This window comes from Astyanax mexicanus, chromosome 16 (assembly GCF_023375975.1).
Source record: "Astyanax mexicanus isolate ESR-SI-001 chromosome 16, AstMex3_surface, whole genome shotgun sequence".
Classification (NCBI taxonomy): domain Eukaryota; kingdom Metazoa; phylum Chordata; class Actinopteri; order Characiformes; family Acestrorhamphidae; genus Astyanax; species Astyanax mexicanus.
Window position 1 is genome coordinate 34,468,832 of NC_064423.1, and position 24,088 is coordinate 34,492,919.

At 36.9% G+C, this 24,088-nt stretch overlaps 2 protein-coding genes across 6 annotated transcripts in view; both read right to left on the reverse strand.

The window, feature by feature from the left end:
• Positions 1-2,766: 2,766 nt before the first annotated feature.
• On the reverse strand, positions 2,767-9,371 carry sinhcafl (SIN3-HDAC complex associated factor, like). The gene is made up of 6 exons (XM_049465300.1): positions 9,247-9,371; positions 5,790-5,929; positions 5,378-5,477; positions 5,150-5,264; positions 4,791-4,941; positions 2,767-4,703 (listed from the first exon to the last, which is right to left on the reverse strand). Exons 2-6 carry the CDS (start codon positions 5,915-5,917, stop codon positions 4,520-4,522), a joined length of 678 nt encoding a protein of 225 aa, XP_049321257.1. The 5' UTR covers positions 5,918-5,929; positions 9,247-9,371; the 3' UTR covers positions 2,767-4,519.
• Positions 9,372-11,083: 1,712 nt separating this feature from the next.
• Positions 11,084-24,088, reverse strand: part of dennd5a (DENN/MADD domain containing 5A) — a 94,146-nt gene continuing 81,141 nt past the window's right edge. For all 5 annotated transcript variants that reach the window (XM_049465295.1, XM_049465298.1, XM_049465294.1 and 2 more), the window contains 10 exons: positions 22,354-22,438; positions 18,475-18,603; positions 17,964-18,085; positions 16,719-16,864; positions 15,711-15,829; positions 14,973-15,154; positions 14,331-14,413; positions 13,524-13,647; positions 13,263-13,431; positions 11,084-12,639 (listed from right to left, as the gene is read on the reverse strand). In XM_049465295.1, the coding sequence (XP_049321252.1) occupies positions 12,456-12,639; positions 13,263-13,431; positions 13,524-13,647; positions 14,331-14,413; positions 14,973-15,154; positions 15,711-15,829; positions 16,719-16,864; positions 17,964-18,085; positions 18,475-18,603; positions 22,354-22,438 (1,343 nt within the window). In that variant the 3' untranslated portion in view covers positions 11,084-12,455. The remainder of the gene's footprint in view (positions 12,640-13,262; positions 13,432-13,523; positions 13,648-14,330; positions 14,414-14,972; positions 15,155-15,710; positions 15,830-16,718; positions 16,865-17,963; positions 18,086-18,474; positions 18,604-22,353; positions 22,439-24,088) is intronic.

A 24,088-nucleotide genomic window follows, 5' to 3' on the forward strand; every position in this document is an offset into this window, starting at 1 on the left:
CTGAAATGCTATTGAATTTGTGTATATATAAAATATAATAAAAAATTAGAGCATTTTGCATAATATTAATGGGTGTGCAATTTTCCTCATGACTCAAAGTATACATCCCCGTTATTCTGATGTGTATGAACCCTAAGGATATGGAGCTATTGGTGTTTTTTTTTTTTCTTAAAGCCATCTATTCTTATGTGGGAACATTAATAGGCATTTTTATGCACTGAAGTGATTTGGAGGTAAATAAATGAGTGTGTACAGATGTAGAGGTGGTCTAGAAGTACATGCATTTTATTCTGACAGGAAAAGTGCGCTTAGTTTTTCGGTATTAACGCTAAAAGGGCGTTGCGCAAATTTCACCCAAACAGTAAAAGGAAGGGTGTGCGTCACTCTCTGTGGTCATACTGTCCTGATTATGTAAGTATCTGCTGGCTACCATCCTCCGTTCAGAAGTTATTAGAGCCGAAAAGTCGAATATCAAAAATGAAACTAACTTTACCGTGGTGCATTCTGAGATCCAGAAATTTTAACAGTTTGTCCAAACACCCTTCAGACTGGGTGATAAATCTCTCAAAGTAGCTCCACACCTCCTTGTTAGAATCTGGAGAGCCCTGACATTCAAACCGAGGCATTAATAACTTAAAAAGTGAACAAGAAGCTTATTAAAAGTCACTGTTAAAAGTCACATTATCAATACAAAGATGGCGGCACTCGGAGCTGAAGCTAGTGTTATAGGATGTAAACAGTGACTTTTAATAAGCTTTTTGCGCACTTTTTTAGTTATTAATGCCTCGTTTTAAATGTGAGGGCTTTTGGATTTTAGCAAGGAGGTGTGGAACTACTTTAAGTCTGGATAATGGTGGAAAAAGCGATTTATGCCCCGTGTCAGCCAGTTTGAAAGGTGTTTGGACAAACTGTTAAAATGTCTGGATCTCTGAACGCTGTGGGAGAACGGAGGTGTGCTGTTCATCAAAGCTAAGTACTTTTTGTCATATTTTACTACACCAAAAGTCCATTTTACACATTTAAGTTCTCCTTTAAGTAAATTAACTATGTGTAACCATAACCAGTCATATTAAGCATACGCTTGAAGTGCAAAATAACGGGTTAGTAAAAGCTAAGGGATTATTAAAACTGTCTATGATTCAGTTATGTTCTTTTTCATGAAAGTAGTTGAGATCTTTGGGCACTAAAACTATGTCTCCTGCTGTTGTAAAGTCACGATCACTTGGGACAGAGTGTTTCTGCGTTATGTTTGTACTAGCCGAGGTGTATGGCATGATTTTCTTATAGTACTTACATATAGTTCTTGTCTTGTTGGTCACTTTGTTACCGCCTATTGTTTCCACTATGAAGCCAAAATGCAGCCAGAAATACGACTTAAAAGCAGCGGGAGCATCTTCTATGTGAATTCCTTTATTTTCCTTTTCTGCTGAGAGCTGCTTCCATAGATATCATTAACCTAGACGCCGCATACCCTGCCCCGTGGCGTGTCAGCTTGGCCGCCATATTGGAGGAGGCAACCCTGCGCCCCTAGTGCATTAATTTACACTGAGAAAGATGTTTAATACACCTATAATAATCACAACTCTACCAATTCATACCGGTTTTTACACCGTTTGGTTTCTTATAAACAGTTATGTAATGATTCAGGACGCTGTCACACATTACAAATACTTGCTTTCATGTGGAAATTCTTTATATTATGCTCTTTAAGCTGTCTTTGGCGTCCTCTAGTGTCTCAAGAAATGTAAGAGATTTATATATATATATATATATATATATATATATATATATATTACATTTTATAAATGTAATATTGAAGACATTAAAGCTATACAGGAACACATGCAGAATTATTCTCTAAACAAAAAGTATGTTTCATATACTTTAGATTCTTCTAAGTAGCACATTTATCTTTGAGGACAGATCTGCACACTCTTGGTATTTTAATCTCAGTGTCTTCATGAGGGAGAGTCACCTTGACTAGTTTTCTCAGCATCTTGAAGGAAGGAGTTCCTGGAGGTGCTGAACAATAGTTGCTGCTTTTCCTTCATGCTGTGAAGCTCCAGCTCATCCCAATTAAATCACCTCAAATCACCATCTCAGTTCATCAGGTTTAGATCAGGGGATTAATGTGGAGGACAAACATTTTTACGTTTTACTGTTTACTACATAATTCAACATGTGCCCATTAATTGTTTTCATGTTTTTTAATGTTAATTCACAATGTAGAAAATAAATTAAATAAAGAAAAACATTTAAAAGGGGTCAAAACTGATTGCCACTGTACATTATGCAAATATCTTCCCAAGTAATATGTCCGTCTATACAGGCAGCCCAACTGGGAATCAGAAGGTTGTTGGCCCACATATGGATGTTAGTGATGGGACCAGGAGGGGTTAAACATAGGGCCACATCTGGGTTGTAAACAGCACACCAAGCCTGGATGGAATTAATGTAAGAATAAGGAGCACTGTGATTATTGAATTTATTATATTGTTCTTAAAAAATAATATGAGATTACTTATATATTTACTATATTTCATTGTATTTTAAATGTATGATTATATCTTATCTTCCTTTCATAACTTCTGTGTATCTATGGATACCTGCTACTGGATGTCCAGAATTTCCCTCTTGGATCAATAAAGTATCTATCCATCCATCCACCTATCTATCCATCCATCTAATAGTTTGAGTTATTGTTTATTTATTTTGCTTGCTTGTCCATTTTAGCAATAAGGAAAAAAAAACACCTGTGGAAACCAGTTTACAAACAAAATTTTATTAAAATACAAATGTGATGAAAATTAAGATACAAAATATCAAAAACATTATAAAAGTATAAAAAGTGCACAAAAACCTCTTTACAGCATCAATTGTACAGACAGTATTGAATAATAAATAGCATAAATTAAAAAAGACAAATTCATGTTTCGATATCAGTTAAATCTCTCATAAGGCACATTAACATTGAATGAAAATGTACCAAGTAAATATTTCCCTGAACCTTTCTGACATCGTGTAATATTAGCTTTCATGTGATCTGGAATCCAGAGTTTAGTTTGGTTAGCTCAGTACTGACTCAGTATTGCTGGTGAGATCAAACATTCATTCAGAAACAATACAATGAGAGACTAAACACGGCCGTACAAATGAAATGCCTCTTTAAACACAGTCATCTGAAGGTGGTGTCATTGTACCATCACTGCTGAATGATAAGTTACCTGAACAACACTTTTTCAGACAGGAACATGTTAATAAAAATGTGACAAGTGTCCGACCTCTCCTCACCTTGTGTTAATAATAACATACAAAAAGCTAGTGTGGAGCACAATGCTAAAAGAGGTTAGACAATTGAAGTTTGGATGACTGTTTGTACATAAATACACATTTGCACCACATGAGAAACACAGCATAAGCAGATGCTGAAATACAGCAACATTTAGCCACAGAAGCGTTGCTAAAAATCTGTAGTGAAACAACTGCTGGTGGCCACAATTAAACCAACCAAATAAACCATAATAAAAACAAAGAAACCTACAGTAGTAATAGGCACACCAGCATTCTTACTGTTGAGCAACTCTAACCCGAGATTACACACTGAAAACATGCTTATTTAGAATACTTTCATAAATAGAATTTTAAAACAGCAATATTAAAGTATGTATTTGTATTTCTTGATAGAATTGCTAAATATTGGTGAACGGTTTATGTTTAAAAAGCTTTAAAAGTTTAAAAATTGCAGAACTGTAGCATTTATCCAAGAACGAACACTTAAAAAGTGCATTAGCCCCTTGGCGTCTCTTATTAAAACAGTATTATGGAGTCGAACGATGCATGTGTACGTAATGAACAAAAAAGAGCTGATTCACATTGTGAATATTCATGAACCCGTTCACTGTAGAACCCGACGCGTTCAGATCAGGTCGGATCTGATAGGCACGGTTTGAAAAATTGCTTAAAGATTCGAACCATTTAATTTCATCTCATTTCATTAATACACAGTCCTGTTTGACAACGATGAATATGGCATTTCATGAACATTTATAATAACTCAAATTTACACATAGGAAACTAGGAGCCAGAGAGGAGGCTTTTGGTGCACTGGTATTGAAAACAAAGATATTTACAAAAAACACTACAGAAGAATTCAACATTGAAGATACTTTACAGTGCTGAAAAAAGCATAAGTATAAAAAATAAAATAAAAATACCTGTATTACGTGCCTTAAGCCGTTTTAACCCGATTTTGATCCTATGAATATTTACTAATAATGCCCATACTTGTTTTTTTTTTTTTTTGCTCCCTTTCATTTTCTTAAAAAAAAAAAAAAATAAAATAAAATAAAAAAAAAAACAATTCTCAAAAGTTTAGGAAACAAACATAAAAAAAGCAGGGAAAATATTAAACAGCATTCATACACAGTGAACTAACATGGGAATGATCATATTCGAGTCTGCCACTGGAGACAAAGGTAGGGAGCCTCAATGAGACACTGGAGCAGGTGCAGAGAATTGGTCACCGAGTCTCCTTTAAGACCTCCGGCAGAGGAGGGGAGGGCAGCGTTTCCGAGGTCGGAGAGGCCGAGGCGGGCGCCAGCGCTGCTCGCTCCTTGGTGCTGCAGCAGGGCTTGAAAAGGCGAGGATCGATAATGACCTCGCCGAATCGCCCTTTGTAGATGATCCCACAGCACACTTTCTGCCTGCAGACACAGAATACAGAGAAGTTATTAATGCAAACTCAATATACATAACAAATATAAGTGTTACTTTATTATTCAGCTCTTTACCTTTTCCAGTAGGACAGATCGAGGAAGGAGAAGCCAGCAGGTGTTGGACGCCTCTGCTTGGTCTCGATGTCTGACCCCTCATCAGATTGGTTACTGTGGCTGGGAGACTGAGAGGGGGACATGCTGGATGTAGTGCTGTGGGCATCAGAATCTAATGAAGAAAAAGGGGGAAAAAATGAACAATTTATAATAAATAAAAATTTAAGTAGACACACCCATTTAAAACAGTTTATCATCCAAAATAGGGCAGTCTCTATATTAAACAAAACATATAAAAAACTGAACTGCAGCATGAACACAACATCTAGACAAAATAAATAAATGGGGAAAACCAGAAAGGCAGAAATAGAGTAACCTACTTTGTCGTTTAAATTTATGCAGCTTCTTCAGTTTGCTTTTCTTCTTCCCATCAATATTTTTCACTTTTTTGGGTTTTGTCAGCTTGAATCCAGGCCCAGCTCTTGCATCCACAACCTTAAGAAAAAAACAAAAAAACAAAACAAAAAATAAATAAATTAAGAAAATACAAAAAGGAGAAAAGCGAGCACATATTTACAATTCAATCTGTCTAAAAGAATGCAGCATACATGATTCCAGTTCTTCTTGGATCCAAGAGGTAACTTTTTCCATCTTTTCACCAGCAGAACACAGGCGTTGCAGATATCTCCAACTCTCTCCTCAGATAAACTAACAAAACACAGAAAAAAAGTATTAAATATTTGAAAGAGTGCATTAAAAGCAAAACACTTAAGTGTAATAATGTAGATGAGTAATAAAAAGCATATAATGACTGACATTAACACTAAGCATGCATTTAAGTCTAATACATACTTATTAATATATATAACTTACGTATACTTGAATGTTTTATTAAGACACTGATAAGTACATAGATCATTTTAGCATAAATCAGTGGTTCTTAAATATCTTTCAGCAAAAATTAAGAGCACTTTGTTCTTTAAGGAGGAATGGCTAACAAATGGTTAAAGAGTTTCTCACCCAAAGCAGAGTCTGAAGTTTTCCTCGTATCTGCTGCTATCTGTAAACCTGGAGCTGGAAGACTTGGTTTTGCAGATACAGCAGCCCTCATGACTGCGATAAATCTTGGATTTATGAAACCCAAACATCTCTTGTTGATTCTGTAAGTGAAAGTAAACAGGCATTAGCTTCAGGCTACAGTAGGTGGGTGATGAAGACGGCGGATACAGTGCTCTGTGGGGAAACTTGTTAAAATTGTAAGCTGTTTTTTTTTTTTTTTTTTTTTTTTAGGTTAGCTACAATATGAATTGTCCATATTTTAAATAATGTGTTTTAAACACAAGCCTGAACTAAACTGAATTAAACTTGCAGCACTGATTTACTTTCAAATCAGATGCTTAAATTTAACAGGGATGCCCTTATCATAATAAGGTTTAAAGTTAAGTGGGTTAGATGAAAAAGACCCGTCAGCACCTGTACACAGCTAAGCTAGAGTTATAGTTTTGTAAAAGTATGTGAGCAATTGAAACATCTAAATGAACATAAATTTTGTTGTCAGCAATCAACATTAATTTTCTCATTTCTGATGCATTAAAACATCAAAATCTGATGTCAGACTATAATAATTTGTAGTTTGAAGCACCTTTTATCTAAAAAAGTGTAGAAAGGCTTAGTCCAACAATTAAATTATTTTGACATGTAGACAAAAAGCATCAGCAGTGGCAGATTCTGTTATTTGAACTCCAATCCATCCACCCACCCATCTTTCCAGCCATCTAGTTCAGATCTACACTTAAATAAAAAAAAGTTTTTTCCATCATCAACATTAAAATAAGTAGGTTAAGATAACATAGCCAAAAACAAGCAACATTTAGTCAACATTCTTTGCTTTCAGGGTACTGGAACAGCTCTATATCAAGTTATTTAAAGGTTGCTTTTCCATCATAAACATTACGATATGTAGGTTAGGTTAATACAGCCAAAAACAAGAAACGTTTATTCTACGTTCTTTGCTTTCAGGGGACTGTAACATTGGCTGATTAAGCTTTTACTTAATTACCGAAAAAAAAAAAATACAATGTATAATTTCAAACTAACCGAAATTAAATTAAATGTTAAAGCTGTAAAATCTTTTAAAATGTGATTGGCCCAAACAAATCCAGGGTTTACAGTGCTTTTAGCGAAGTTAAACCAGTTTACCCGACTCTAACTCGGGTTAACTACTTTCCAGGAGCAGTTCAAGTTAAAGCGCGCGCATCCCCGTGCAAAGGTGTTCGTCACTACGCAGTTCTCAGCGCTTTGTCGTTACTACGGACGACAAAACAGCGCCAACTACGATCTCAACGCTTCAGTTCAAACCCAGACAACTGCTAAACGTAAGCTTAAAACTTTAACAACAGTATTAACCTCGAAAAGCACAATTAAATCAGTGTTTAGCCGAGTTTAATCACTAAATTGTAAGGAACACCGAATAAACATAGATTAGCTTAGCTAGCATGCTAAGCTAACTAACCTAACCAGGCTAAAAACACTGTAAAAGCTGCTCTGTTCGAGTCAACCCCATTTTTAAAGATGTTTAAGATTGTAACATTAAATTTCGCTTTCGGTTTTGCGACCAATAGCTTTGCATGGTCACCTCTAGCTACCAATGTCAACCTACAGTACCCAGAAAGCATCGGACGTTCAGTAAACGTTGCTTTTTATAATAAGAATCATCGGTTAATGTTCAAATCCTGACATTGAATAAACGTTCATTTAGCTAAACATACTTAATTAGAAAGGGTTTGAATGGTTGTGGCTGAGCTAAGCTCTTCTACAATGCTTTTAAAAAGGTGAAAGGTGCATCCCACAAATTAGAATATTGGTTAATTAAGCTAAATAATATTAGTAATTGTTTGTATTTAGATGCTCCTTAATACCCTGCAAAACAACATAGTATATGCTACCATTATAACCTAACAGAATATAAACATAAGAGCTAACTAGCAACATATATAAAATGTAGTTAGATAGGTAACAAAAGTGTAATAGTAAGGTTAAAGGCTTTAAAAGGTTGGGCTGAGCTCTTCTACGCTCACAATAATACTTTTATGATAAATGTGCTTTCCACACTACAAAACCTCAGTACAGACTATAAGACGAGAGTACAAACAAGAACCTAAATAACCTATTTAACTGGCTAATGTCAGCAAAGTTAATCAATCAATATTCACAAATAAATCAATGTTTTTTTTTATTGCATTAGCGATGGAAACGTGTTGTGTGTTCAGCTAAACTCCAGACACACAAAAAAGGGGTGTGATATCGCCAGTCATAAAAAACTAGCTAAGTAAAGTGTAATTGTTAGGTTACAGGTTTTGAAAGGTTGGACTGAGCTCTTCTTCACTCACAATAATACGTTAAGGCTAACGTTAAATGTGCTTTCCCCACAAATACAATAAGTTACATACATATAAAAACAGCCAAAACCTTTAATTGACGTGAATCAATAAAATGTGCACAGATAAACGAACGTCGTATTAATGCATTAGCAATGGATTTTTTTAAGGTTATCTGGATTTTGTTTTGTGTTCAGATGAACCCCAGACACGCACACAAAAAGGGGGTGGGAGGTCGTCAGTCATAAAAACTACGCTAGTTAAGTAGGTGAAGTGTAATAGCTAGGTAAGAGCTCTTCTACACTCACAATAATACGTTAGTTCTAGGTTACATGTACTTTTTCACAAATACATTAGTATTAATAACTAGCATGTCCCTTTCTACACGGCAAGACCACAGTAACGTTACAGGCTATAGAGAATAGAGTACGAACAGGACATAACCTACATAACCTATTTAGCCTTAACTGGCTATAATGTAACTAAAGTTAAATACAAAACATATATATATATAAAACATACAAAACGTTGATTCAACGTAAATCAATCAATGTTCACAAATAAATAAACGTTGTTTTAATGCATTAACGATGGAAAAACGCAAGTAGGTTGTGTTCAGATGAACCCCAGACACACACAAAAAGGGGGTGGGAGGTCACCAGTCCTAAAAACTAACGTTATAAATCGCACAAAAATTGCCTCCAACCCGAATTTCGCCGCATGCTCTTTACTGACACCCCCAAAACTCAAGGATCCAGTTAAATCTGGGCTGAAACTGTTGAAGTCCGCTCGGATTTATTCAAACTCTCGCCCGTGGAGAGCGCCAAATCGCCCTGTCGGCGGAGTTACGGCTATTGTTAGGGACTAGCTTAGCCTGTTAGCTTAGCTTAGCCAGCACGCTGCCATGCCACGCACGCTCCGCAGCCACGCTCCATTGTTGGATGTAAATAAGCCCAGCCAGCGAGCGCGCGCGAATTCAACTACGCGCACTTATGCGCGTTAAAACTCCGCAAAACTGCGCGCGAGAGAACTAAAAACGTTGCAAAACATCGTCGCACATTTAAACTTAGAGTTTAAAGCTATAATATCAAAGCGCTTACCGTCAGAAACTTTGAATTCCGTTCTTTTTATTCCTCCGCACTGCGCATGTCTTACTCCAGCCATACGCAGATGAATGGAGGCGAGGCGCTCGCGCACAAATACTGGAGTCGATCCGCAGCGTCGCTTTAGCGGAACTCCATATAAGGAGCGGAGCGCCACGATTTGAACTCAGCTCTAGCCAATCGGCGCATCCGCCTTTCTCCTTTTAACACAGGTGCATCTTGGGATTTGTAGGAAACAGGCAAAATGCAAAAAGCTATTATTATTGTTTTTATATATAGTAATTATGTTTTGCTCGTGTATTTGTGTCATCTTGTAACTGCTTTGGTAATTACGTAAAAAAATGAAATAAATTCAAAAGAAGAATAGTGTTTTTAAAGCAGGGCTACAAGATGCAGAACTCGGTTCCCCAGAGTGCATCGCTGTGTCTGGGTGTTTATTTTGTAGTAGACTGTAAAGAGCGCGAACTGAGGAGTCAGGATTAGACTGACAGAAGCCAGTCGGTTGCTACGAGCTTGTTTACAGATATTTCAGAAATGAACGTAAGCAGCTAGTTTAGTTAACTAGCTATACATCTACTTAAAGAGTAGGTTGAGGGTATATGCAGCCCCTAAAGCAGTGGGGCTTAAACTGTGGTACGGGCACCAAGGTGGTTCACCACCAAATTAATGTTTTTAATGTATTAAAAACAAAGGATTTTACAAGCAAAAGCATGTGGGCACCAGGGGATGTCCAAATCCTTGGGTTTAAAGAATCTGCCTGTTTTTTTATTGGAGACAATGAAAATATTGTCACTATCGAATAAAAACAAAATTTTCTCCAAATATCATGAACTTTAAAATGAAAATATTTTCACAGCATTTCTATTGGATTTTCGATTCGATTTGATTGTACTTTCAGTAGCATTTAGTTATTGTGTTTCACAGGACATTAGGATCTCCAACTACAGTATTATGCATTGCATTTTTTGTCTGTATCATTCACCCCTAGTTTGCTTGCATATGTAACTGTGCAAGACTTTTAGGTGGTACTTTGAATTTTTAGTTTAATTGTGGGTGGTACATGGTCTAAAATATTTGATAAGAACTGTCCTAAAGCATTAAGTTGGAAAGACAATATCAACACCTTTCTAAAAAGATAGATAACAGTTGTTATGGGTAATAAAAATATAGCAGTGGTTTAAGGGAGTAGTTTATTATACAGTCGAGTCATAGAACCAACTTGAAACAACAATAATTCAACGTTTCGGCTGGTAACATTTTAATATTTTAACTAGCTTTTCTAGCTAGTTTTGTGGACTTAGCTATTTTGCTGACTTAAAATCAGCCTAAAAACTCAATAAATTAAATAGTAAAACTAAATAACTATGCAATGTTTGTATCCTATAGTCACAATAAGAATACATTTTCATTTCTATAAGCCATGTTTACACCTCGTCACTTTGATCCACCTTGGGCATCAGGATTGTATCTGGATTAGGCCAGACACACTGTGTTGTTACATCCCACTAAGCCAATACACAGCCCTACCTTTTAACAAGTGGTCTAAGACACATTTGAGCCACTTTATAGCAGTGTAAATATGTCTGTCTCTACAAAAAGCAAATTTTACAACAAAAACTTCTCCCAGTACAGTTAACACACCAGTAGTAATTGCCACAAATGAGTGAATTGGCATACTCCACAAATAAATTGGATTTCAGTCTCGCTAAATGGAGATGCATTTCAAATCAGGACATAATCCAGATTCTGTTCATATTAAGTGACCAGATGTAAACAAGTTTATTGATGACTCTATTAGTGCTCTGTACATTAATGACGACTCGTAACACCAGCATGGAATTATCACTTTTAATACATTTTATACACTGTACACTGTTGCTCACTTATTTAACACTACATTACATAGTTCTGTCTATAAATGTATCAAGAAATCATCAACAAACAATGCTCATGCCAACTGTGTCTAGAGTGGTGGCGCAGGCTACCACAAATCTGAATGGTATTGGCACATGAATGACCGCCTCTAATGAGCTCCTGTCATCCAAACTAAGATAAATGCTACACTTTAGAACAGTTGGAGCAAATCTCTTTCTGCTTTCATCAGTATATCATCTAAATCATCTAAATAAATGGGTGGGTTTTTGGACATGTACGTATTGCATAGCAGAAACAGATGGGCTGAACTGGGGGTTTCGTGAAGGCAGACAAACACTCAGCGCTGCTTTTTAATGTAATGTTCCTGGGCTGTTATAGCAAAGGCCAGTGTGCAGACCTGAGGAATTGAAACCGGTGAGGAATGTAGCATCGCTTCTGAGCTATGAGGAATACAATGTTTAGAGGTATTCACAAGGGTGTAAAGAAAAATCTGTCTCTAAAAATGTGTGGGCAATAATGGCCATTGTTTATAATTATTAATAAAGATATAAAAAGCAATGTGAACGTGATTCCTGTCTGATAAAATACATTTGTGCATCATTTCATCTATCATTCATTCTACTGGATCGTATTCTAACCTCATTCTAGCATGTGCTAATGAAGATTTGCATACTACTCTTGGGGAAAGGTCCCCTGCCCATATTTTAAAAACAAGAGCTCATTTCTTGTCTTTTCATTTATTTAATCATTATTATCTTTTAATTAAAACATGAAGTTTCCATGAGTTATACTTATAAAGCATACTTCTACATCATTTGCTTTAAACTCTGCATTGTGACAGTATGGATTAGATAGACCACAGAGCAAGCAACTTGACAAACATATCAAAATAATACTGTTCTTCTTTGAAAATATATTACCAGTTTTTCTTCCTCATTCTCCTTTTTTTAAATATAGCCATTGTCAGCAGTTCACAATAACAATGAAAATATTGAGCTTTCAATAAAACGGTATAGCACAGGTGGGTGTTTTCTTTTTTTGTATTTTTTTTAGTTTGTTTTTTAACCTCTTGTGAAAAGTATGGATCATAATACAAAACATATCTTAAATGTCTAACAGCAACATCGTCAAGAATAAAAATAATGACACGTTTTGAAAAGGCTCATTGCACTTAATATATGGCAAACATGACAGTAGCTTTAATGTAAGCCAGGTTTAGTCCTTTTGTTCAAGTCTCTCCAAGTCTGTAAAAAAGCAGTGAAAGTCCATGGTCCCCGCGGATCTGCCCGGGTTAGAACCTGCGTCCTTCTGCAAGACAGTGGGGGAGTTTTTCATATTCCGATGCCTTTGACTAGAGAGGCCTCCAGAGTGATGTTGAATTCCTGTAAAGTCTGTAACACTCTGATCAAAGAGTTCACCAGAGAATGGTCCTTTAGTAGTGCCGTGTCCTCGTACATCTGTGCTGTGATTGGACAGTCAGCCAGCAGGGCGATCCAGTGGTGCAGCAGGTGATCTCTGCAGGGGTTGGAGAGAAACATGGGTGTTTAACTGACAGAAATGGAGGAGAGTGGAAAATAACATGCCTTGCTTTCTAACCATGGCTATCTCATGGCTGAGATATGTAAAAAATGTAAAACAAAAATGCATTTATTAATTAATTTATGTATTATTAAAGTGAAATAAAAAATTTCCAGATAAACAAGTAATATGCAGATATTATAATGTAGTTGGCCAGCATCACCTAATGAGTATTATCACCATAATCACTGTTATTAACATTTCTAATCTTACAAAGCAGGGAACTCATAAAGTGAGTGGTTGCAGTAGGCTGTTTGTTTCTGCAATTTAAAAAATATAATGCTTTAGACATTTCGAAATATTTGTTCTATATATTGTTTATGACGTGTTTCTATTGTCAGAAACCAACTATTTCTTCAAGTTTACCTATAATAGCAGCCATGTGTCAGGCGCTGTCTTATTATAACTGTTCCTCAAATACAGGCGGCACATCGCTGAAAGTGTTAGATATGATACGATTTGGGAGTGAAAAAAAGGATGAATCTGATCCACACCTGTGACAAATCTAGCCTGGAATAACACTCACACTGTGTGCTGTGAGGCTAAAAACACAGACTCACCTGGCACCCAGGCACACAAGCATCTGGAATTTTCCATCCTTGCCTATGTTTCGGGTTGTGCTGCTGATGGCACGCATGAAGCGACAGAAATGGCGAACTCTCGTCTGATAGTTCTCGTCCTGGGTCACCTGACTTTGCTCGGCACTCTCAAAGTAGACCTGTGCTTTTTCTGTGAAAACGAGAGCGTATATTCATGTATTAGGTGCCACTCTTAAAACATACTGGATCACAAAGTTGAATAAAAGTCTGAATGTTTATTACCTAGAAAATCCCAAATGAAGACATTCTTGAAGAGACGTGGTGACTTGAAGCCATGCTGGAACACCTGCTCCAATGCCCAGACCAGACCGTACTCTCCACACAGCAGCAGTGTCAGACTCCCCCTCTAAAACCAGACAAACACAGTCTATTTTAAAGACAGTCCAGCAAGTATCTCCAACAAGTATCTCCAAAACCACAACTTTACAGGAAAGAGAAAAAATGTTCTAAACTTTCAATGAAAGTCAATGTAAAAATAGTTTATTTCAGGTCACTTTGAAGTATTTATTTTTGTCTGTTAATCAAGAAATTTTGGAACAGTGTAAGGGACAATTTATCTTTTTAACTTATGTAGTAAACTGAAAATCGACAAAAATTGGAGTTTGTCATTGGACAGCGGCATTATGCTGACCTTGATATTGCCTATTATGTTTATTTTTGCAAAAAAAAAAAGAAAAAAAAAAGCCAATTTACACGAATAAGCCAAAATGTCAATTTGTTTTAAAATCTGTTTTTGTTTATTTTTTATTTAGGTTTAATTCATTTAGGATATTTTAATATTTATATTACATTTCCAAGGTCTGATATTCATAATGATTAACAGTTCATTGCATTTTAAATGGGTGTAAAAGTATTGTTATGCCATTATGTTATCATTATATCAGTGGAATAAATTTGTCAATAGTTTTATTAGTATCCAATTATTTCTGGAACAGTATATTGTCCAAACAAATACAGTTATTGTGACAGGCCTAGTTTTGGAGGATAATCCAGTTTTGCTGAGCAATGCTCCTCCTGGTCCTCACTTACCTCTTTCTCAGGCTTATGAAAGTGCTTCACAATGCCATTGATTGCCTCCCCAACTCCCTCCTGGATCTGACCTGTGTTCAGCTCTGAAAATGAAAAAATACCATGTCTTTAATAAAAAATCCAAATATAGTGCACTAAATGTCCAAATGTTTGTGGAGACCCCTTCCAGTGAATGCATTCAGATAATTGAAGTTGCATCTATTGCTGATACTAATGTGAAATGATGATCATCCAAAATTCTGGCCTCACTAATGCTAAGCAAGTAAAGTCCTCTAAAATGCAGACTGATTTTGAGTTTATTACAAGGATTACAAGAATTAATTATTATTAGCTTATTTAAAACTTAATTGTACTTGTTTTATGTTATTTAATCTACTAAAATCTTTATGTATCTTAATGTATTGGAGGATAATTTTGCCTAATTTAAGGAAAAAAACTCATTATTTAGTAATCCTGACAACAATGCAAAATTGAGAAGACATTTCAGATATTTAAACTAGATTTGAGAGGATTTAACTTGCAAAGACTTCAGTTTCACCAGTGTAGAGACAGTTACTCCAACAAAAGCTGGATAAAATCTTTTTTTTCCCAATACCTGTGTCCACATAGTGTAAATATACATAATTTAATGTTATAACTTACTTGGTTTGCTGTTTGGTGAGATAGTGACGAATCTCCGCATCATGCCCGGGGACTGCTGCATGGGGGGAGTCCGGCACATCCTCTCCTCGTTCTCTGTGCTGGCAGTCACCAGCTCTCCCACCAAAATACGCTCTAAACTGCCGTCATCTACCCCCTTTCCCAGCCAGCGGCCGCATGGGAACCTGGAGAAGAGCACACATAGTCAACTGTACTACCCATGCTCTGCACTCAAATTACTTAATTTGTAGCACCTGTTGATAGGCTGGACAAGCTTCACAGAATCAGGCTAATCTTGGCATTGAGGGACATTGATTGTATTTTAAATGTTACACTGTGACTCTACACTCCAGTCACTATAACCTGTCACAATAATTACATTATCAACTTATTTTATAATATATGACCATAACATCAGTAATTTTTGCTGACCTTGATATTGCCCCTTGTGTTTTCTTAGCAAAGTAAGCATGTTAACCTGAATGAGCCAGTATGTCAACTTTGTTTTAAAAACAGTGCTTTATTTTTTTTTTTTAGATATTTTAATGTTTATATTCCATTTTCAATATATTATATTCATAATTATTAAAAAATGGGTTTAGTTGCATTATATAGTATAATTTATTCCACAGCATATTGTCCAAACAAATGGAGTTATTGTGACAGGCTCAGTGCTGGGAGACCCTAAATAAATTCTTTAAATCAAGTGTTTGGTGGAGGAGAACGGGGAGGAGTACTTACTTGTAAGTGTGCCCTGTGATCCCATTCCGGACAATGACAAACTCCACCAGCCACTTTGCATATAGTCCTGAGTTATCATGGCCCATCTGGACTGTGGTCAGTTTGCCCAGGTTCTGGCACTGAGAAGAGAGCACAATTAAAACAATTAGGCTACGTTTTTAATTCTGAAACTAGTCTGATCTATTCACACAATTCAACTTCATTCCAGTTATCTGGCCCCTTGTTTTATATTCAAAAGCAGATGTCTGCAATAATGGACATTTTGGTGTCTAAAATTACTGAAACGAATCTTTTTTTTTTTTTTTTGAGGTTTTTGATATACTGTAAATTTGGCATTTGTTTAAAGTCTTTAAATAACCCATTAAAAGTTAAGGTTTTATCCTTCTCCTGCAAAGTTGTGGAACAGCAACAATATGCCTGTTATAATATGTCTACAATATGTCCAAAACCAGAATTATATATATAGACAGTATATAAATACTTACATATGTATAGGTAATATCCTTAATGACAGTTAAAATGAAGTACTTTGCACAAGATGTTCTTAATAGACTTTAGGCTAAAGTTATATGGCACCCACCTGCTCAGCACATTTTAAAGGCTTCCCTGCTTTAACAAACCCACTGCACCTCTGAAATTGCTTTTTAATGAACTGATTATTTGAATCAGGTGTGTTGGAGGAAAGGAAAGCAGTAAAATGTGCAGGGCATGACCAGCATTGAGAAACTTTAACGCCTTAACGCCATTAAGCTGATGCTCTTAGCAACTAAAAGTTATTCCTATTACAGAGGTGGGCCGATGTAGTGTTAGGAGTCTTGCCCAAGGACTCTTATAGGTGTAGCACAGCATAATTCCCCAGACCAGGAATTGAACCCCAGTGTTCCACATAATGTTATCCACTGCACCACAACAACCACTAAACACTCTGTTAAACTCTTTCTTTTGAAGATAAACCAGTGTCCACAGTAAATAGCATATGAATAGAGCATGTGTTATGTAGTTCCTCACTTCAAAAGTAATCTCCAGAGTGTTTTTAGGCACTTGGAGGACTCCGGTCTCAGCCAGCTCTCCCGCCACACAGACCCAGGGGTTAGCTGTGAACATGGAGCCACCAAGCTTCTTACTGGGAATGATCACTACGTGGTACGGAATCACTGCAATGATAAAAAGAGAGAGGTGAGATGAGATGTTAGCAGAACTGGGCTACTATAAGACTGTGTTCAGACTGCAGGCACTTCCAGACTTACATTGCACTTTGCTCTGTTAATTATTTAATGACCATTAGCAAACTTTTACTGCACTGCTCTGTTTACAGATATATCTTACCTTGTTTAGTACGTTTTTATAGCCTTATATTTTGTTCTATTCTTCTGTGTTTTAATTTATGTTTGAATATGTTTCTTATTGTATTGTGTTGTTGCTGCTGGATGCCTAAATTTCTATCTATCTATCTATCTAAATCGGATTAATTTCTCTAATCAGATCTGTAGAGATTGAGACTCTCTGCACTGTTATTTGCAAGTGATCAGATCCGATTTGCATGTCTGGACATCACAAATATATCTGCATGGATTGCTGGGGTAACAAGATCAGTGTCAGTAATTAAGCTTTGGCTTAATAAAAGGTTTAGACCATATACCTTTATTAATCTGGATTTGATGACATGTTGCGAGTTACGCAAAAAACTCAGAAATCCAATCTGAGCATCCAGACTGAGATACATTTGTACAAATATGATTGGAATTGTATTTCAAACCACTTAAAATGTGTTCTGAATCTAATTTGCAAAAATCACTAAATACTTTGCACTTGAGTATTTATGTAGATTTGTTATTGCTACATTAAATTATTTGTATGTTACATTATTTCTGTATCTATTATGATTTTCTACAAATTCAGAATTTACAAAATAGACAGATAATTACAGATTTGTTTGTTTCTGACGAATACTTTAAACTCTTACACATACATTAAATAAAAATTCAATATGTATTTGCTGCAGTTGTATATTCTTAAAATATAAATATTTAAAATATTTTTAGTGTTTTTATCACCAAGAATATTGTTAACACATAAATATCCTGATATCATGATATTATTTTAGAGCCATATCACTCACCCCTAGTTCAGGCCATCTAGATATGCCAAAAATCGGATTTGAGCTGGCAATCTGAACACAGCCTACGCAAGTCCTCAGTACAGATATATATTTGGTGAATTTGGGTGTATTGTGAGCTTTCTGTTGCCACTCACTGATTGTGGTGAAGACGTTGGTGAAACAGAAGTAGTCGACGGCATTGAAAGACAGCAGGTGATAGAGGAACTGCTCCTTCTCATCATCACAGCGGAGAAAAGCATAGCGCTTATAGAGTTTCCTGCAGGAAACAAAACAAAAGATTACCTTTTAAAAGCGTCCCAATGTTTTGAGTTCAGACTAACCTCACTTGTGCTGGAGACAATCTTTCAATTTGAGAAAAATGGACCTCTTAAAAGAATGCTACTATGACTGTGACCCAGTTTACTCTGCAGTGCTCATCAATAATAAAACACTTTTCATTTTTAATGGTAGACTGCTGCATTCAGAGATAATACTTCCGATATGTTCATATATTATAGATACACGTCTCGTCGCCTGATTTAAATGAAAATGGAACTTGTATTAAAATATTATCAGGCCACAAGAATGGAAGGAGGTCACTGCTGAAGTTTGCACCAATCACAATGGAAGCTAGCTTGATTTCAAATCTGTGAAACTGTGTCTTACTTGGTGAGCTCGTGGTCAGACAGAAGCTGCTTGAGATGTCTGGACAGCAGTTTCTTCTCCATGGAGAGGCGCACCCAGGCTCTGGCCTTGCCCACGTCCGTCTTAATCTCACTGATGTTCTGAATGTGCCTGAAAAAAACAGGAGATGAAAAGAAAGGTCAGCTGTTTTGCCAAATTCAAGCTGTTCTGAGTCGGATTCACAGACATGAGAAATTAATTATTGTCAGTTTAAGATGATAATTATCTGTCATTATTTTCTCGCCAATTTAGCTAGGCAGATTGTCCCACCCAATTAATCTGCTAGTCAACTGTATATTCCCCAACACTAGTAATGCCACAACACAAGGAGGGTGAAGACTAGCACATGCCTCCTCCGACACATGTGAATTCAACTGCCGCCTCTTTTTGAACTGCTGCTGATGCAGCATTGCTGAGTAGCATCACAGCGCACTCGGACTCGGTTCCAATACATCAGCTCACAGACGCAGCCTTGTGCTGATCAACATCACCCTAGGAGTGATGGTCAATTGTGCTCTCTCAGGGCCCAAGCAGCTGATGTGAATCATAGTCTACCTATCAGAGACCTTCCATGGACTATAGAGACAGCTACTCCAACAAAAGCATGATAAACTATTTACAATACCCTGATCTTAAAAGAAACAGTGAATTAGCAAGTGTCTCAATACTTTTGTCCACATAGTGTATGATGCTGGAAATAGATAAACTGGAAACCCTAATAATAAAAATATTGTGTGGATCAAATGTACAAAATTGGGATTGTCCATCAGGTCAACTCTTGTGAAAAAGTAGAAGTATACTTAAGACATTACATTTTTTATTTTTTTTAATTAGGTAAAGAATACTAAAAGTACATTGTCGCACATTAAATATACTCCCTCTGTATTTCAAACAAATGTATTTTTAAGCAATATGCTTTAAATTATATGTTGTGTTGAGAGAAAAAAATATATAGGGGCATTAAATACTACTTAAAGTGTTTTTTTCAGTAGGATTAAGGAGTACACAAAATGTGCAAAGTAGTACATTTACAATATATTTCCAAGTGTATTAAAAATGATGTTTAAAAAACATATACCTAAATTTACTTAAGTTAGCAGAAGTTGTATGAAAAAAGCACTCAAAAGCACAACTTAATGCTTTTATGGTGTATTTAAATATAGCGTAATTGCAAATTAAATATACTTGAGTTGCTCCAAAATAGAACATTTAGTATGTATTTAAGTACATATTTTAATTTGAAAAAGTATGTACTTTTCCATGTTAAGTATATATATTTAATTAAACCTTTCTTTTACACGGGAATAAAAGACTGCCTGTTCAAAAAGATACATTTTATTAAGATTTTCCTAAATTTTAACAGATTTTGAATCATATAATTGTGACAGCCTCAATAGCAGTACTAAAACAGCCCTTAGCTGATAACGGCAGTATCAGAGTGAGCTGAGGTGCTGTAAGCATCTCCCGAGCCTCTCGTCCCGCATTCCTCCAGTGAAGCTCCAGCAGTGAAAGCAGGGCAGCAGGAGGAGCAGCTCTGAGCCCAGACTCCCTGCATCAGCAGCCAGCCTGCTGTCATCGCTCCCAGCCACGATCATGGCCGCCCTGTCCAGACACATTCCCTTCCACTCCGGCTCTGCCACTGAGCGCTGTCTGCCCCCCTCAGTAAGTGCTGCCCCTCCCCCTGAGGCTCTCACTAAATAACCCCATTTCTGCACAGACAGCCCACCCCCCCCCCCAACCTCCTCCTCCTCTATCCTCACAGCAACAACATGCACACTACCAGACAGTGCACGCGAAACCAAAACATCCTCCCAGCTTTTAACACACACAGATCCTCTCCTCACACACTATATATAATCTAGTTCATCGGGTACAACTGTCTGATGTTTGACCAACATGTTATTTGGAATGAGCAGTGTGATTATAGATTTTTTTTTACTTAATTCATAATTTTATATTTACTGTAAAATATGTTACAATACGACGACAGCTAATGTGAACACATTAAAGCATGCACTTAATCTGTAAACGTTTTAGTGTATTCACATAATTTGAGTAATTCACTCAATTTATAGAGCCTAGAACATATTACTACTGCATAACCACTACTGCATTTACAAGTTAAGATCGGATATATGTATATCTAAGCCTCATTTTAAGTATTGTGATACTATATTTCTACCCTTATGACTTGTCATAATTTTAACCATTTTTTTAACAAATAAGTATACGTCAACTGCGTCTCCCCTCTTTTTATTATTGTAAGTTATTTTATTTTACATGTCTTCGTGATCAAATAAGTTGACCTCTTATTTAGAGGTATTTAGAGGTATTGTTGTTGTTATTATGTATTTTAGTTTTATTTTATTCCTCCTGGATTGCAGCACTTTGGTTTTAAATGTGCTCTATAAATAAAATTTACTTACTTACTATTTATTTCCTAGAAAAAGCAACCTTGAAGATTATAACATTTCCTAATTGCAACTTATGTACACTTGATGCTTTGGGGTCATTTACACATGTATACTGGGACTGCCCCAAAGTCAATATTTTTGGAAACAGGTATCTTCAACTTTAAGTGACATTCTTGAAAGTAGAATTCCTCATTCACCAGAATTACTTTTACTTAATGATGATTCCTCTCTAGACCTGTCTTTGCAACAGAAGCGTATTCTATGGGCTGGTCTCACTGCCACCCAGAAAATGTTGGCTTTAAGATGGCAAACACCACACTCTTTAGAGTGGAGAAGGTGGGCTAACTCCTTTCTCGATATTGTTCTCATGGAAAGATCTGTTGCTCACATGCATGCAGCCAGCCTTAAAACATTCCAGGCATGAGATATGGCTTACAGTGTAGTTAAAGAAAAAGTGCAGAGTGATTAAACTTATTGTCTATATTTCTATATTATTTATTTATTTCTATTTATTTATGTATTCTTATGTATGTGTTGCCTAGGGGAGGGTTTTAAGGGGTGAAAGGCATTTTAAGTTATAAGTTTGTGTATCGGTTTTATTTTTTATTTTTTGAAAAGAAAAAATAAAATAAAAATTGTACTGTATGCTTTCAATCAAGAATTGATCACAAAAAATAAAAATAGCTCTTAATAAAACACATTTTAGATTTGTTAATGTTAATATTGTTCTATGTTAATATCCCAATCTAGTAATTTCTAGTCCTCAACTGGTCAGAGGAGCTGCTGAGGTGGCTGAAGGTAGAGAGGTGTGTGTTGTGTGTATGCTGAGTGTGAGTGTGGACGGGGTGAACGGAGGGCACGGCTGCACGCTAAGGGCTTCCCGCGCTCTGCAGTCTCACCAGAGGGCTCTGCAGGGGGGTTTCTGCTAATTAGACTGGAAGTAATGTGCTGACATGCACACACATACACACCACTGCTCTCCACCGTCTTCACGCGATGCAGGGGGGCCACTTTTACTCAAGACTGCTACAGACTTTACACTGCAGTCTATACTGTAAAAGGCCTACGTATAATATGGTTTTATACAGCCAGCATCAACAAGCAGAATAAAGTAATAATATATGTGCAATATTATGTATTATATAATGCTTATTAATCAGACCTGATGCTAATAATAAATTATTATAATAAGTGATAATAATAAAATTTGAGCAGTTATGAATGCAGTAACTGAAAACATGAATATTTTGGTCAGTTCTAATTGAGGAAATCTAAATTCATATACATTTGTATTATTACATACGTAATATTTTTTCCAAATAACAAATGGATTCCTTTCACTTTTTGTCCACAAGATGGCAGTAATGTCACAGCCACGGAATTCAGCACAGCTTCAGTATTTGCATATTGTCCTGACTGAGACAGTGCTAAGCTTTCTGTTACTGACCTCATATCCTGGATTAGGGATATTTTCAGAGGGGGCATAGCACAGCCGGCGTCTGACTTCCGCCTCTCTGTGTCATGGATGATACCTGAGAAACGAGAGATAGAGACAAAGAGAAGAGCTTTAGGGATGTCATGATAACAGACGTTTAGTAGTCAGAATGAATACCACTGAAATGCTATGATTGATGATACCAAGTTCAATACCTCAACAAAAAAATCAATCAGTTTAACCAAAATAAATTAAGACAGATCTGAATATCCGTCTTTTTTTAGCTAGGCCAATTGTCCCACCCACTCAGCTGCTACTCAGCTGTATATCCCCCAGTGATGCCACAACACAAGGAGGATGAAGACTAGCACATGTTTCCTCCGAACACATCTGAAGTCAGCCACCACCTCTTTTTGAACAGCTGCTGATGCAGCATTGCAGAGAAGCATCACAGCGCTAACGCTCGGAGGAAAGCGCAGAGACTCGGTTCTGATACATCAGCTCACAGACGCCTTGTGCTGATCAACATCACCCTAGGACTGATGAGGGGAAAGAGCGTCATCTACCCACCCAGAGAGAGAGCAAGGCCAATTGTGGCCTTTGAGCTCTCTCAGGGCTCTGGCAGCTGATAGCAAGCTGCATGACTGGGATTTGAACCAGAGAGCTCTTAATCATAGTGTCAGGGTTTTACACTGCTGCACCACTCAGAACCCTGGATGGCTGTTTTTAAGGTGCTTAATAAAGTCCTGACAGTTTAATATCGCCTACACATATACCAATATATTGTATCAATATTCCATCCCAATCATGTTAATGGGAAAGTCAATGCTCAGAAGGGTTTCTGGGCTTGGAGTCATGGATTGGATCATTTTTACCATATAAAGATAGACCAGGCACATGTTGTGCTGATAGAGCTGTTTGCTGGACTCTCAATGTGAATCAGGTTAAAGGAAATGAGTCTTTACTCAGGTCCTCCATGAGAGAAATAGCGGACTAAAGCCAGGCGGACACTGTGCGATGTTTTTAATCGGATGCGTTCTGGAGAGCTCAAACTGCACGTTTGAATCGTTTGTCGTGTATGAACAACGCCTGCGATTCATCTGCACACACTGTACGGTCCGACTGACCTGCTGCGACGGGGGAGCTTACACTGCACGTCTAAACGCAGCCCGTAGGCGGAGCTTTCTTTGCGTACAAACTCTCGCTTCAACACAACGCCTTGCAAAAGAAAGCGCTTAGCTTTGCTTATTTGTGCCCTGTTGTGCGCTGAAAGTCCACGGAAGAGACGTACATGGACTCGCAGGTGGCTGAGGCGACATGGACTCTACGGGTTGTCCGTTTTACAGAAGGAGAGCGCATAGAAAAATGACTGCGCGTCAGGCTGCGAAAGAAACACCAGCAGCTTAAATAAAATAAAATAATTTGATTTTTTATTCTGTTTATTGTTTATGTAAAAACTGGTTTTGCAACACTGAATATTAAACAAGTGAGAGATTCTGTCAACAACAAATTGTACTTTTATTAAGTTTTCTTAGGTTCTAAACTGTCTCACTCCTTAACCCCCCTTTTTCCCTATACACTCCTAACCTTTTGCCCCTCACCCTTATCTCTCACATCTCTCCTTTGTTTAACATATGTTGATAGAGACACCCCCAATGATGACACCCCCCACATACTCCTCCATAAACCCTTACCCTTTCTCCGCCTGCTGTGTTCAAAGCAGTTTCTCCTGTATGTAAAGTCCTGC